The 16,855-nt window shown below is 41.4% G+C and overlaps 1 protein-coding gene across 3 annotated transcripts in view; it reads right to left on the reverse strand.

Moving 5' to 3' along the window:
* Positions 1-16,855, reverse strand: part of BMAL2 (basic helix-loop-helix ARNT like 2) — a gene marked incomplete at its 5' end in the record, with an annotated part of 67,930 nt that overhangs the window by 30,584 nt on the left and 20,491 nt on the right. For all 3 annotated transcript variants that reach the window (XM_084877240.1, XM_084877241.1, XM_084877242.1), the window contains 3 exons: positions 551-630; positions 5,048-5,205; positions 14,766-14,916. In XM_084877240.1, coding sequence (XP_084733366.1) covers positions 551-630; positions 5,048-5,205; positions 14,766-14,916 — 389 coding nt within the window. The remainder of the gene's footprint in view (positions 1-550; positions 631-5,047; positions 5,206-14,765; positions 14,917-16,855) is intronic.

A 16,855-nucleotide genomic window follows, 5' to 3' on the forward strand; every position in this document is an offset into this window, starting at 1 on the left:
GACACTGAGCCCTGGGGAAAGGATGAGCCAAGGACGTAGTCATGTTTTCCATGTCAAATAAACCGGTGAATAAACCAGTGGATCCGAAAACCCATGCCAAAAAACCCATCTGAAAAAGCATGGCCTAACAGCTCAGTTAGTAAGCAGTGGCTGGCTAATGGGCAGAGAACAGGATCCTGAAGGAATAGCATACAAGACAGATGGCTCTGTAGAAGGTACCGGTGAGGAATCGATCCTGAGAGTTTCTACAATAACTATCCCTCTCTCTTCCTCTCTGTAAAAAATCAATAAAATATATAATATTAAAAAAAAAAAAAGACAAGCCTTGCTTCATATTTTAGGAAGCGCCTCACTTCCCTCTCTACTTTCACTAGCCCAAACCAATAAGACATGGTTACTTGTGTAAGTTAAATTTTATACTAAAGGAAGTTTGGTATAATGTAGAGTCCTGTATGTTTGCAACAGAAAGCAAACTAGAGAAAACCTGCCTCCCATTTAAATAGAAAGAAAAGGGCAAATACAACTTAGGCAAATGTATTTCTTGACTTACCTTAAGGACTAGGTGTCTGAGCTCATTATCCTGAATAAATGAAGGTCGGTAAATATCTCCTGCATAAGAATTTGTCATACCTAAAAATAAGTAGTCAAAAAGTTACTAAAAATATAGTAGGGTTGGGTTAGGTATGAACATTGGCGATGGCTGCCACTGGTGAGAACTTTCTCTTTCAGCGTATCTTGAGACCTCTTCTGTTATAATTCTCTTTCTTTATTACTAGATTAAAAATTCCTGCATTTAGAATGTAAATTCTTGGAACTACTATTCCTTTATAGATTCAAATGTGCAGATAGTAAGAGCATCATGTAAAAGAAAAGTCAAGTAATACATCATCTTTAACATTATAATAGGTAACAATATTCAAAAATCTAGTTATTTTTATACCTTAGCTTAAAACTAATCTCATATGAACTATCTTGAATGGGGCAATTCTGTAATTCTAAACAAATGTCATAGATTCATAGGATTTTGCATATGACCCTTTAAAGATCACATGATGACTTCTGTTATTATACAGTAATATACATATATAATAAATTTCTGCTAATATAAGTAAAATAATTCCTTTTACATCCTTAGCACAGAGTTTATTGTATTATAATGAAATTCTCTAAAGCAACTGAAGAGCTAATGAGGAATTATCAGCTCAAAACAGGAATGCTTGAGGACATCCACCAACCCTGACACAGGAAAGCCCTTCATGGCCACAAGGGGGCGCAGGAGACAGCCCACCGAGCCAAGGTGTGCTGTCCCCAGATAACTCTGAGCAAGGCTGATTCCCAGGTAAATCAATGCTCTCTCCTTTATACTTCCCAACCTCCTTACCCCCAACCCCCTCCTTCTGAGGACTGCAAAGAAAGTTGCTTTTGCAAGAGAAATTTTAGCCATAAATTAACTCTTGAATGGATTTGCAGCCCAAACTTACCAATTACCTAAGTGGTGGGAGGAAAACAAAGGCAGAAAATAAAAAACACCTCATATAATGACTTGGGTAAAGTTCTCTCAGACTGGTAGCACCCCTGAGAATCTGGCATAAGCAAAAGAAAACCTTTTCTTCTGGAATATTCCTTCTAGGTAGGCCTCAAAGAATTTGTAAGTGATTTTTTTGTTACTACTGCACAGCAGCCAGAGAGCAGAGCACTGAGAAAGGGCTAAAAGGTTCAGACTCTGAGTGCTATGCTAGGATTCAGCCATAAATCAACCTGAGCAAGGCAGTGACATTTCCAGGCCTGGCCCGAAGCAGACGTGTGCCAGGGAAACCCTGATGGTGTAAACCACCAGGAAGGGGCGAGCCCTGGCTAGGTGAGTGAACGAGTGAGTACAAGCTAAGGAGAAACAAAGGGAGTCAGAGCAGAGCTGGAACCAGGGCGAGGCGAGTTAATAAAACGCATGCTGTAATATGCTGTACACCTGCCAAACATGGGCAGGTAACAAAATATGACCAATTTCTGATAGCAAAAACAAACGAGGAAACAAATCCCTTACTTTTGTTACAATGTTCATCATGCTAAAAAAAAAAAAAGTCAACATGACAAAAATAATAATGATCATTAAAACGAGAATGATCATCATAATGACAACTAGAGACTCGATGCACAAAATTCATGCAAGGGGCTCCACCCTCACAGCCGAGGCTTTGTCCAGGTCATTCAGATGGTAGTTCTGCTGTTCGGTCTAATTAGCATATTAGCTCTTTATTATATAGGAAAATGATCAAAATACCAACTATTTCTTCTCCTCCTCTTACCACCACTTCCACTGTTAGTAGACACTGTGCTCACTATGCATATGCATTATTCTTTACTCAACAATCCTATGAGACAAATGCATTATCCCTGTTTTACAGCTATGGAAGTTGAGGATTAGAAAGTTAAGTCACATAGCTATTAAGTCAGGGAGCCAGGATTTGAACCCTGGAGGTTTGCCTCTAGGACCCACAGGCATGCACTTCCGGCCCAGGTATTAAGACCACACCCATGGAATGTCCACAGGTTCTCCAAGAGCACAGGCTGCAAGCAGGGCTACTCCAGGTGTGGCCTAGAGACCAATGTCATCGGTCAACTGTGGTGAGACGAGCAGAGAAATTAAGAATAAGCATTTAGACGCCATTACAGAGATAATGTTCATGGCACCCCAGCCCATGAACATTTTCCCAATAACCAGCTGTGTTATATTTTACAAGGGATGGGGGTGGGGAACACGTGGCCTTCACCCAGATCGTTTGAGAAGCACTGCTGTAGAGTGTAGTAAATATATATATATATGTGTGTGTGTGTGTGTGTGTGTGTATATATATATTCATATATATTCATATATATTCATACACACACACACACACACACACACACATACACATTTACATTTTACCATCCTTCTTTCTTTAAGGTGATTATGTACAAATCAAAATAAGATGATCCATACCAGCCTCTGATGACCCAGTGTCTCTGGTCGGGGTGAGTTGGGGTGCACTCACTCTGGTAAGTGTGCTGGAATGCAGACACCTGCTCTTAGTCCTCTCGCTGTGGCTCACTCGAGACATCCTCACTTTGGCTCCGAAGGGCCACTGGTGAAATCTATGCTCTGTTCCAGAATCCTCTCTCGGTGTAGACAATGTTTCCTGCCTACTCTCCTCTCACTCATTCCTCCACTGAAACATTTATGCCATCATATTTTACTGATCTCTTCACAGGTCCATGTCCCTCCACCAGCCATGAACAACCCTTCAAGCACGGAGATCTTACCTCAGTCAACTTCCTATCCCCAGCACAGAACAGAAGCCTCGTCAGTAATCAGCTGGTTGAATTAACTGACTCATGGCTTCTCCCTGAGGTCCTCCTCCCTCGGGACATTGCAAATGTGAAAATTGTTGGGTAATTTTAGGTTTGCAACCAAATGACCTCAGTTGAGCCTGCAAACGTTCGTTGCTAAAAGATTTAAGGGAAATATTGCATGCAATTTACACAAGACCTAGTAGTAGGTAAAAGAGAATCTTACGTATGTCATTTCACAACAGACTTGTGAAAATAAGCCCGCCAGTCATGCTCCCAACAGGAAGCCCGCCAGGCATATCCCAGCACTTGAGCTGCCCTGTGTGGCACTGACAGAACCAAGGGCTGCGCTTCCTCGTCCCCCAGGCCTCCCCTCCAGATCTGCACAGAGTCCTGGGCGGGGAGAGGAGAGAAGGAGGGGGGGTGCATGTGCCATTTTTCTACCATATGTGGAGATTTAAGGAAGATGATTTAAAGTATCTATTTTTACAACCTGCACAAGTTACTATTAAACAGGCCATTAATAGTTGTCTGTAATCTTACTTCCTAATTTGTATATGCTCGCCCTCCCTACCTCGGTCAATGAGAATGGATTTGCCAGGGTTTTTTTGTTTATTATGAAGTAAGATCCTCTCTGGGCTCCAGTTTTCACTGGAAGTCTAGGTTAACACTGTTTTCCCCTAAGACACATGGCCAAGTCCCTCTAAACAGATTTTCCTATTCCTGGAATGCAATGTAGGAGGACAAAGAACTAATTAAGAACCTTGTTCATCCTTTGCTTATTCCCTTTCCTATAATTTTTTGGGGGGATGTTTTGTTTTTGATTGTTTTTTGTTGTTGTTTTGTTTTGTTTCTTGGCTCAAAAAAGAACCAAATGTCACCATAATCTTTTAGATCTTTACAAATGGGAACTTCCAGAGTCTCCTCTGTGGCCTGTAGCTCACTCCTCTTCTACGTCCTCTCAACATCAATTTGTGTCGTTAACATTCCCGTATCTAAAACTCATTTCCATCATACTGCCCCTCCCCCAAGTTGGCCTGGGGTTACTCTCAAACTCGATGTGATTTTGACCACATACGCGCATGCGCGCGCGCGCGCACACACACACACACACACACACACACACACACACACTTCAATTTAAAATTCAAGGTCAAGTTGGGGAGCTGCTTGGGTCAGAAATGACCTTGTAAACCCAAGAAGCAATAGCTAAGGATCGCCTTCATCCGATGTCTAATACCAGTAAGGACCTCTTAGGAGAAGAAGGTGTAATGCATTTTAAGGTACTACTGCTTATAAATCTGAAGTTTTAAGAGAAATTGGCTGAATTTAAGAAGATTTTCTTTTCGAAGAATGGAAATCTGCCAATAACTTAAAACTATAATAATACATTTCAGAACTTTTAAAATACGGAGAGGGACCTAGGGCAGGCATTGCTATCTTTGCATTATATACATAGGAAAACAAGTAGAAATGTAAAGAATTTTCAAAGTCACACACATAGCTGAAGATAATGCCTTTAGCACGACCAAGTTTCCTGACACCCAAATTAGCATCTTCTCCACATACAGAACATGGTCAAGCATCAGATTAATGTCTCCAAAGCTGAAAGATACCTTTGCATAGCATCTCAAAGCCAATAGCAAGAAGCCAGACCCAGCAGAGACCTCCGTGACAGGGAGGATGTCCCAAAGCCAGATGTGGAGGCCACGTTCAAACTCACCTTTCAGAGACCTCAAGTGCTGAACGGCCATTCTTAAAACGGTCAGCTTGTCCAGCTTCCGTGCCACGGGCTTGCACTGGGGGATCATCGCAGACAGTTCCTCAATCAGGTTGTTCATTTTATCTCTCCTCCGCTTTTCAGTTTGGCTGTGAGCTTCTCTAAGAAGGAAAAGAACCTCCTTTACATTTCACATTCAGCAGCCCCACGGTGACCCAGGGGCGTGAGCCGGAGCCTGCGTGGAGGCAGCAAGTCCACACTGTTCTTCCCGCCCACGGCCCTGCAGGTGCTGCCGGGGAAGGAGGAGGAGCTGTTGGGAACGGGAGGCACACATGAAATTCACAGCGCTCTTTACCTCAGCCACTGCCCTTGCTCCTTCCTTACCCTACTTATATCCTGACACCTTCAAGAGCTAAGACATTTGTCTGAGAGGCAGGATGGGTGGTATTCTTGCTCCCCTCCAGTATTTTTTTTTTAATATATTTTATTGATTTTTTCACAGAGAGGAAGAGAGATGGAGAGAGGGATAGAGAGTTAGAAACATCGATGGGAGAGAAACATCGATCAGCTGCCTCTTGCACACCCCCCTGCCCGCAACCAAGGTACATGCCCTTGACTGGAATCGAATCTGGGACCTTTCCATCCGCAGGCTGATGCTCTATCCACTAAGCCAAACCGGTTTCGGCTTCCCTCCAGTCTTAAAGGAAGATGGGTTGCCTTCTATTCAAAGCCTGGGAGAATCTACTTGGAAGAAGTGGCGTTAGAAGTTTAAAAAAATTTGGCTCTCAAAAGAAATTTCAATCGATGTACTGTTGATATTTGGCTCTGTTGACTAATGAGTTTGCCGACCACTGGCATAGGCAGTTATCAGCATCATAACCTCATTCTCTTCCATCGCTCTTTCTTGGGGATCTATAATGTGCTCCAATCTCTGCCCTCTGCACACACCCTCCCCTACTTGCAGGGTTGTTTCCTTGCTACTGTCTTCTTCTCAGCCAGCTTCATAAAAGGGCACAGTCTCCACTCAATCTCTCATTTCCCAGGCACTTCTCCAGCTATTAAAAGTGAACCTTCCATAATCCCTGCTCCACTGAAACTATTCTAGCAAGGGAAGATTCCTTGGGCCACCCTTATCTTGTGCGATGTCTTGAACTTGTCACTGCTGACATTCGTCATTCTTCGCCTGGCTTCGTGACCTCTCCAGCACCTCCATCCTCCCTGCTCGGCTCGGTCCCTTCGTCTCTCTACTCCACACATTCGTCTATCTTTAAACCCTGGTTTCTCCAAAGATTTCCTACTTGGCACCACTCTTTTCTCACCCTATAGCTTTATCCTAAGAGATCTCACTCCCTCATAACTACTCATAAGCTACTTACTTTTAAATGTTTATTTGTTACCCAGTTCCTGACTTTTTAAAAATGTATCTTAATTGTTAAAAGTTATACAGATGAACTTTTTCCCTCATTGACTCCTTCCAGCCTACCCTCTCCCTTCATCCCACATGTCATGCATATCATATATTCATATATATATATATATCCCTAATATGCAAATAGACCAAACAGCAGAACCACCAAACAACTGAACAACCAGCCGCTATGATGTGCACTAACCACCAGGGGGCACACTCAGAACATGGTGGGCATTGGCCACGGCAGGATGGTGGGAGCAGGTGAGCTTGGGCACCAGACCAGGAAGCTGGTTGCTATCATTAGGGAGAGCCTCTGGCGGTTACTGAAAATTCTTTGCTCCCACACGTGCACCATGATCCCACCTGGCACTTACACCTGCTGCAGACACTAGTCCCACTGACACCCACTGGTGGCGCTAGAAATGCTGCTTGCACCCACTGCCGGTGGCCGGTATCAGCCCCAATTACTCAGCGCCTTCAGCAGGTGCAAGCAATGGCTGCCAGCCCAAGTTGCCCATCAGGGCTTCTTCATCTCCCCCTGCTCCTGAGGGGCAATCGGGGCTGGCAGCCACCTCTCACATCCGCAGCCGGTGCCAGAGTCTCCACTCACACCCACTGCCAGCACCTGGCACCAGTTCCAATCACTTGGTGCCATTAGCGGGTGCAAGCTGTGGCTGCCAGCCCAAGTTGCCCCTCAGGGCTTCTTCACACCCCCCCCCTGCTCCTGAGGGGCAATCAGGGCTGGCAGCCACCTCTCACACCGGCAGCCAGCACCAGAGTCTCCACTCACACCCACTGCCAGCACCTGGCACCAGTTCCGATCACTTGGTGCCATCAGCGGCTTCGAGCTGTGGCTGTTGGCCCCAATCACCCCTGAGAGCTTCTTCACCTTTCCCTACTTTGGTTAATCTCTTCCCACCCATTCACCCACCTCCACCTCCTGCCTTCCCTCTGAGATTCATCAGTTTATTTTGTTTAGATTCCACATATGAGTGAAATCATGTGGTACTTGACTTTCTCTGACTTATTTTGCTTAGCATAATACTCTCCAGGTCCCTCTGTGCTGCCTCAAATGGTAAAATATCCTTTTTTACTGCTGCATATATTCCATGGTGTAAATGTACCACAGCTTTTTTATTTACTCATCTACTGATGGACACTTATGAGATAACTCATGGCACTAACCCAGAAAGCCTTTTCAACTCATGTTCCTTCTTCTAGTATTTTCCCTTTCTAGTCTATGCTGCCCACTACTTCCCGAATTATTACTTCTAAACAAATCAAACCAGCTAATCCCATTGCATAAAACTGCCAAAATGCATTTCTCTACTGCCCAAGGATGGCCAAACTCCCTAACGACACCCCAAATTTCTCCATCCTCTGCCTCATCCTTTCAAGTCATTTCACCTCTCCCTGTCTTTTCTCTACAGCTCCAAATGTCACACAGCAGCATGCTCAACGACCTGCAGTCCTCAAACATACTGCCTCCCCTCATGTCTTCTCTATGCCTTGCTCTTTCCTAGGCTTAGAAAGTCTTTCCCTTCTATATCCCTGGGAAAAAGCTACTCCTTTTGCAAAGTCCAGCTCAGGTAGCCTTCTGGGAATACAGAGAGGAAGGGAGAGAGATAGAGAGCTAGAAACGTCGATGAGAGAGAAACATCGACCAGCTGCCCCTTGCACACCCCCTACCGGGGATGTGCCCACAACCAAGGTACATGCCCTTGACCGGAATTGAACCTGGGACCCTTTAGTCTGCAGGTAGACGCCCTATCCATTGAGCCAAACCAGTTTTAGCTACCTCAGTACTTTTTATGCCACTACTATATGCATCAAATCTAAGCCACAATCAATTGTAAGATGCACTAATATTTAATGTATTACAAGGAGACAGAGAAATGCTGCCAATTTAACAGGAAAATACCAATGATGATAAGACATTTTTCGCAGATTATAAAAGGTAGGGGGAACTGTACATCTTAGATTTCACTAATTAGGCTATTTTACTCTTCATATTTAACTGTAAACATCTGTCTGTTTCTCCTCCAACACTCAGACTACGACTTGTATGTAAAGTTTAGTGGAAAGAACCTAATGGGAAAGAAGATAAGTAAGTAGGAGACCTGCCTTGATCTATTTTTATAGGAACTTTAAAATACATAAAAGGAACTGTAATTTTTCTACATGGAAGTGGGGAGAAGCACTGATGGAGACAGATGGAGCTAACCTCCTCTACCTCCCCCCAACCATTCATTCTTGGGCAATGCCACTCCTGGAACAAAATATGTACTTTTGGGTAAACGGGATGGAATGTGAATTATATGTGTGTTTGCATACAATTTAGTTATCTACTCATACTTTGGCTTATTCATGGGAAATTTTTAGTTAAAATTCTATGATTAAAAGAATGTGATAGTTACCCTCTTGCTAGAATGGTCACCTCTTCTTTCTACTAGTATTTCCCATCAGATCAGACAGCAGTTACAGCGAGAGATGCCTAATTCCAGGAGTGTACAGCAAAGGAAGGATGTTATGCTCTCTCTCAGGGAGGGTTTTGAGGGAGGTGAGAACAAGGCCACTGAAGAGAGCAATGAAGGATAATGGTGGAAGCTAGGAAACTCAGAGAAAGGCGAAATAGCCAGTTTTTTAGTAAGGTATGCAGATTAGTTGGGGATTTTATTAAAGAAAGGCATATGGCCGAAACCAGTTTGGCTCAGTGGATAGAGCGTTGGTCTGCGGACTGAAAGGTCCCAGGTTCGATTCCGGTCAAAGGCATGTACATTGATTGCGGGCACATCCCTTGTGCGGGGTGTGCAGGAGGCAGCTGGTTGATGTTTCTCTCTCATCAGTGTTTCTGGCTCTCTATCCCTCTCCCTTCCTCTCTGTGAAAAATCAATAAAATATATTCTTTTAAAAAGAAGAAAGGCATATATGTATCCAGAGGCTAGTTTCTGCTTAATAATTTATCAGGGCTCTGGTTCTTAATCCTGTATGCTGTTATTGCCATTCTGAATCATGTCAGTGTTTGGGAAGAATTATATCAATAAAACAGAATCAATGGAGAAAAGGCAAAGCTGAGATCTGGCCATGCTGCCACATATAGGAAAAAAAAAAAATGTTGTTGATGTTGAAACAATTGACAAAAAATTCATAATAATAGATTCCTAATCAGATGTGTGTTGTAATTCCGATTTGTTTACAGCAAGAATCAGTTTTTTCCAGTGCTGAAAAATACTAGTTCTTAATAAACAGCTACTCTAAAAAAATTCAAAGAAACGTAAGCCAAAATGTTATTCAAACAGAAAAGAAAGGTAAGAGGTTGCTGATAATCACTACCTCTTACAGCATAAGGTGAGAAAACCCTAATATTTATGAATCCATTCTCCTGACATCACCTTCGGTTTTGGCTAAAGGTGTGCATGGGTGGACCATCTATACAGTTCAATGCCCCTGAAGGGCTTCATTTTTACTTGTTGACCATCTTCCATTCTACAAAAAGCAGGATACAATTTCAAACTCCATGAAACAGCTTTTCAGTAATTCTTGAAGAATAAAGAGGAGATTAAGTCCAATCAACCTAATTTCCTATTAAGTCTTTAGTAACAGATACTATCATAAGCTCCTAATGACCTGAAATGATTTCCACTGTTACGTGAGCTGCTCTATAAAAGCCAAGAAGCACATCTTCCCTGTCAGGGTCACAACTACGTGACAACAAAAACCGGTGCCCTAGTTAAAAAATTATCTCATGCCAATATATTAAGAATATAATTTTATAGAAATAAAGTTATTCTTTTTAAACCAATGGATGGTTTAACCAAAAATTTTATAGTAGCTGCATTAGAATAGCCTGAAAATGCATTGAAAGCCTCAGACCTTTAATCAAAAGGAATTTGTTTTGCCTAAAAATTCATCTGAATAAAAAATATTGAAAACTAAAAAACTTTGATCACTTGCCAATAATATTATCACATTAATATATTATGCTAGGAAATATACTATATGTACATATATGTGTATAAATATTTATATCTAAATATGCATACATGTGTTTGTATTAATTTAGAAATTTAGTCACCAGACCACTACCAAAGTGAAATACACTAAGGGTGATAGAATACTTCCCACATTAACAAATTATTTCCAAATGTGTTATTTTTCTGAAGGGGCATTTGAAAATTCAGGAAAAGCACCCATAATCTCATCTGGAAATAATCACAGTTAATATTAATGGGTCTCCTTCCAATCTCTTTTTAAACATTTATTTAAATACATTTTTTAAAAAAAAGAGAGAGAGAGAGAGAAAAAGAATGGCCCAAACTGGTTTGGCTCAGTGGATAGAGCATTGGCCTACGAACTGAAAGGTCCCAGGTTCGATTCCGGTCAAGGGCACTGTATCTGGGTTGTGGGCACATCCCCAGTGGGAGTTGTGCAGGAGGCAGTTGATCGATGATTCTCTCTCATTGATGTTTCTAACTCTATCTCTATCCCTTCCTCTCTGTAAAAGATAAATATATTTTCTTAAAAAGAAGAAGAATGCAAGCTTCCCTGAAAACTACTTCCATTGCATTTTTAACAAAATGGAGGCCTGCTCCCTGAACCAACCTCAGACAATGAAATTGAAGGCAAATACAATCAAAACATTCTCCAGATTTGCCACTTCCCCTACCTTCTTCTTTTTGAAACTTTCTTCCTTTGGTTTCTGAGATACTACTCCCACTGTAGGGCCAGGTCTTCTCACATTTTGGGTGAGATTCCCCTTCTTTCTTTGCTGTATTTAGGCTCGGTACCAGAGTATACACTAGTATCCTCAGCCCCCGAGAGGCTGTGCCCATGCCAATCACCACACCTGCTTTCTGTGCATTCGTGGTGTCTGATTCTCCCAACCGCAACCCTCATATCCAACCGACTACTTGAAGATCCCATAAACGTTGCATTATCATTGTGTCCAAAATGGAATTCTTTGTCTTTCCCTCCACCTCATGGAATGATACCATCATCCATCCGTCCAAGTCAGAAAACTCAAAGACACTTCTTATTTTCCTACTCTCCCTAACAATCATAATATCTAAAGAGATTCCATCTTTAAAATGTGTCATAAGCCGGGACCGGTTTGGCTCAGTAGATAGAGCGTCGGCCTGCGGACTGAAGGGTCCCGGGTTCGATTCCGGTCAAGGGCATGTGCCTTGGTTGCGGGCACATCCCCAGTGGGGGGTGTGCAAGAGGCAGCTGGTCGATGTTTCTCTCTCATCGACGTTTCTAACTCTCTCTCCCTCTCAATTCCTCTCTGTGTAAAATCAATAAAATATTTAAAAAAAAAAAAAAAAAAAGGGCACCTCTGTCTCCAGCTGATTCTGGTCTCTTGATGGCAGAGAATCCCTGCTGGTTAAAATGTGTCATAATATGTCCCTTTCTGTCCAGGCCCTCCCTGTCCAGGGCCACTCTCTCAATACCTAATTCCTAGTAAGAGTTTCTCAGCTGTTTCTTCTACCTGCTGGGTTTTCCTCCGTTCGCCCATCCTCCATGCTGTTTCCAGTGATCTTTTGAAAATGGATCACCTACTAGGATAGCTTTTTGTTTTTTTAATGGAAAGTAACAAGTGTCAGCAAGAATGTGGAGAAAGGGGATCTTTATACATCGCTGGTGGGAATGTAAAATGGTGTAGCCACTGTGGGAAACAGGGTGGTGGTTTCTCAAACACTAAATATAAAATTACCATACAACCCAGAGTTCTACTCCTAGGCATGTACCCAGAAGAACTGAAAGCAGATACTTGGACACCAATGTTCTTGAAAGCACTGTTCACAATAGTAAAAAGGTGGAAACAACCCCAATGTCCATCATCAGATGAATGGATAAACGAAATGTGATATATATGCTAACAATATAATATTATCCAACCATTAAAAAGAAATAAATTTGAAAACATTAGGCTAAGTGAAATAAGCCAGTCACAAAGAGACAAATACTGTATAATTGTACTTACATGAAATATTTAGAATGGGCAAATTCATAGAGCTAGAAAGTAGGCTAGAGATTACCAGGGACTGGGGGAAAAGGGGCATGGAGAATTATTATTTAAATAGAGGCTTGGTGCAGGAAATTTGTGCATGGGCTGTGTGTCCCTCAGCCCAGCCTGCACCTCTCTAATCTGGGACCCCTCGCGGGATGTCTGACTGCCTGTTTAGGCCCGATCCAGGTAGGTCATCCCTCTCACAATCGAGGACTGCTGGCTCCCAACTGCTTGCTTGCCTGCCTTCCTGATTGCTCCTAACCGCTTCTGCCTGCCAACCTAATTACCCCCTAACCACTCCCTGCCAGCCTATTTGCCCCTAACTGCCCTCCCCTGCCGGCCTGGGTCCCCCCCAACTGCCCTTCCCTGAAGGCCCGGTTGCTCCCAATTTCCTCCCCTGCAGGCTTGTCTACAACTGCCCTCCCTTGCAAGCGAGACCCCTCCCAATTGCCCTCCCCTGCTGGCCTGATTGCCCACAACTGCCCTTTCTTGCAGACTTGGTCCCTCCCAACTGCCCTCCCCTGCTGGCCATCTTGTGGCGGCCATCTTGTGTCCACATGGGGGCAGACATCGTGTGTGTTGGACTGATGGTCAATTTGCATATTACCCTTTTATTAGATAGGATAGAAGTCTGGTGCACATGTGGGGGCCAGCTGGTTTGCCCTGAAGGGTGTCCTGGATCAGGGTGGGGGTTCTCTTGGGGATTGGGGCAGTCTGGATGAGGGGCCTGCAATGGTTTGCAGGCCAGCCACACACCCCAGTGACCCAAGCTGAGATCCTACTATCTGGAATTCATTTATTTTCTATAATTGAAACTTTGTAGCCTTGAGCAGAACCAAGCCTCCGCTTTCTCCGTGGCTGCCTCCATTTTTGTTGGGATTTATCTTCTATAATTAAAACTTTGTAGCTTGAGCGGAGGCCTAGGACCACCAGGGCAGGCAGAAAGCTTGGCTTCCTCCATTGCCAGGGGCAACCCAAGCCTCCTGCTCTCTCCGTGGCCGCAGCCATCTTGATTGGGTCAATTTGCATACTCACCCCTGATTGGCTGGTGGGTGTGGCTTGTGAGTGTGGCAGAGGTGTGGTCTATTTGCATATTACTCTTGTATAGATAGGAAGGGTACAGAGTTTCAGACTGAGATGATGAAAAAGTTTTAGAAATAGACAATGCTGACAGTTGAACATTAAGTGGGACTAATGCAACTGAACTGTACACTAAATGATTAAACGATAAATTTTATGTTAAATATTTTACTACAATAAATTTTACTGCAATAAAAAAGTTTTTAAAGTACAAAGGCAAAAAATTTTAATAAGTGTAATTGGAAGAAAAGTTCTCATGTTTAAAAATCCTTCCATTTTTCTTAACCACATTCGAGACAATTTTGAGATTCTTTTGTTCAATGACCTTCAGGATCTAATCCACATTTATCCTTCAAGTCATAGCTCACCCTCCTCCACGTGCACCCTCTGCTCTATGTGACAACCACTTGTTTCCAGATCATCAGTGTGCTTTCCAAGCATCTTCTCTACTCTTGCTCCGAATCGCTTATTCCCATTATTCATTTAAAATGTAGTGTATCTCAACATCTCTAGAAAGCTGTCCTTCATTCCTGATCCCAGTATTATTTAAATCCCCAACTTTCTTTGTTGCCATAATACCTAGGATCTCTAGTATAGAGGTTCTTATGATGCGTAATAATTATTTGTACATTTTCCATTTGTACAAGTTTCTGGGGTCTTATCTGTATCTCTCCCTCCTAGTCTACTAGGTGTTACATAATAGGTACTCAATAAATGCTTAATGACTACATTCCAGGGAATCTTCATCAATAAGCCCTTCAAAGAACCAATTTTCCATTCAAAACCAACAGAGAAGGATAAACATTCTTATACATTCTTCTTTGTTTACAAATATCTAATATTCTGAGGCTCCCTCGACGAAATCAATTTCATATCTATTGACTGGTTTTCATGCCCCGAGTCTAGGAAGGATGCCACAAAAATGATGAGTAAGGTGAGAAGCAAATTAGGAAGACAAGTCTTTCGCTGTGACCATAAACATTAAACAAATTAACCTTAGGTTGTTTTCTTCCCTCCTGAATATCTAATAACCTTCAGATCTGGACTGAAAAGTGCGAGTTCAGTCAATGACAGAGGTGGCAGTTGGATGGATAAATAATTGCCCCTATCCAAATGCTACCACATCTAATAAATGAAGTTAATGTTTTAAAAAGTAATCTTGTTCTTTTTTGTCCCTAGAGTCAAAGATTTAATGGGGTTAAAGGAACAAAGTCACTTACTGGGATAGATCCAAATCACTTTCTTTTCGTTTTCTTGGGAACTCTCTCACGTGTGGGCTGAAGGATCCAACCGTTATTGGTTTTGCCCATGTGCTCATATGATTGGAAACCATCGGAGCAATGAACTGGTTGTCTTCTATCCATACATTACCTATGAGAGGTAAAAAGATAAAGCACAATCCTATATAATAAAAGGCTAATATGCAAATAGATTGAACAGCAGAATGACTGGTTGCTATGATGAGCACTGACCACCAGAGGGCAGACACTCAATGCAGGAGCTTCCCCCTGGTGGTCAGTGCACTCCCACAGGGGAAGTGCCACTCAAAGAGAAGCCGGACTCATGGCTGGTGAGCACAGCGGTGGTAGTGGGAGCCTCTCCCACCTTTGTGGCAGCACTAAGGATGTCCAACTGAGGACTTATGCCCGCTCTCCTCCAGCCCCACCACCCCCCCGGACACTCCCCAAGGGCTCCCAGATTGTGAGAAGGTGCAGGCCGAGAGACCCCACACACACAAACACACAAATTTTGTGCACCGGGCCACTACTAAAATATAAAAAGATAAAAGCACAATAAAATACCCAATTTTAAACGTTAACTTTTACTTTATATATATCCATATCACACATTTTAAATGCTTTTTTTTTTCTGTCTTAAAAATATCAACTAAACAACATAGCATAGAAAGAATAATTGTGTACATGTAAATATTAGAAATGTATTTGTTAGTCCAGACTTTTAAATTTATTTTCTCAATCTAATTGCAAAAAAAAAAAAAAAAAAGAATATTGAAGAAAACATGGAAAACACAAAGAAAGTAGAAAGGAAGGGGGAATACCAAATTTCACAGACCAATGTTACTATTTAGAGATTTCCTTTCAGAATATCCTATAGTTATCATTAAAGTAATTGAAAGCATCATGTATACTGTTGTATTTATTCATCATTGTGATAACTTTACATTGTTGTTATAAATTCTTTATAAAATTATTGTAATGGCTGCATAATACACCATCATGTAGATAGCTTCTTAACTACTCTGCTGCTGTGAGAATGTGTTTTTTATTTTTCACCATCACAAATATGTATTGTGGCACATAAAGCTTTTAATCTACTGGTTATTTCTTTTGAAAAGCTTCCCAGAAATGACTTGACAGGGTCAAGGGACAAGAATATTTTAAACCCTAAATCAATAAATTTGACAGTAAAACCCTTTTTGTCTAAAGTGTGCTTTTGTCTAAAGTGTGCTTTCTTACATGTTTTATAAAATATAAAAATCAGAATCACTAGCTAAAAATAACCTATAGCTCAAATATGAGCATCCTTCACATATTAAAATGCATATAACAAGTTTAAACTCATTTGTATCCTGAATTATATGTTGAAAACATATCAGCAATATTTTATAAGGAGAGTGTAATCAATCTATAACAGTGGGAGAGTTTTAATATATCCCTATCAGTAACTGATAGTTTGAGCATTCAAGAATAATGACATAAAAGATCTAATCCACACAATGAACAAGCTTAATATAATAAACACACAGAGGCCATTCTAAATCACGTGTTGTTTTAGAGAACCCATGAAGCATTTATAAAAATTGACAGTATACTGGACCAAAACAAAGTAAATCTCAACAATTTCAAAAGATTGATATTATACATAAAACATTTTCTGACTACAGTGTAATTATCAGATAGCAGTAATAAGTAGAAAAAAACTTACATCATATAAAATTAAGAAATACATAATTAACTTTTGGGACCAGAAAGAATTCCATGTAAAATTGTAAAATGTTTTGAACTAAATAATAAAAAATCATACATGAAAACATGTAGAGACAGTGAAAGCACTATTTAGAGGGAAATTTTAACCCTAAATATTTTTTTAAAAAAAGAAAGGCTAAAATGTAATGAGCTAATAACTTCAGAAATTAGAAATAGATTAGTAAATTAAATTCAAAGAACTAGGAGAAAGGAAATTAAAATAACACCAGAAATAAATAGAAATACAAGCAAGTATGTGTCAAAATATCTAAACGTATTCTTCCAAAGATAGAAAATCTAATAACTCTATGGCAAGATTTTTC

Source organism: Pipistrellus hanaki (genome assembly GCF_964339955.1).
Source record: "Pipistrellus hanaki genome assembly, chromosome: 3".
Lineage (NCBI taxonomy): Eukaryota > Metazoa > Chordata > Mammalia > Chiroptera > Vespertilionidae > Pipistrellus > Pipistrellus hanaki.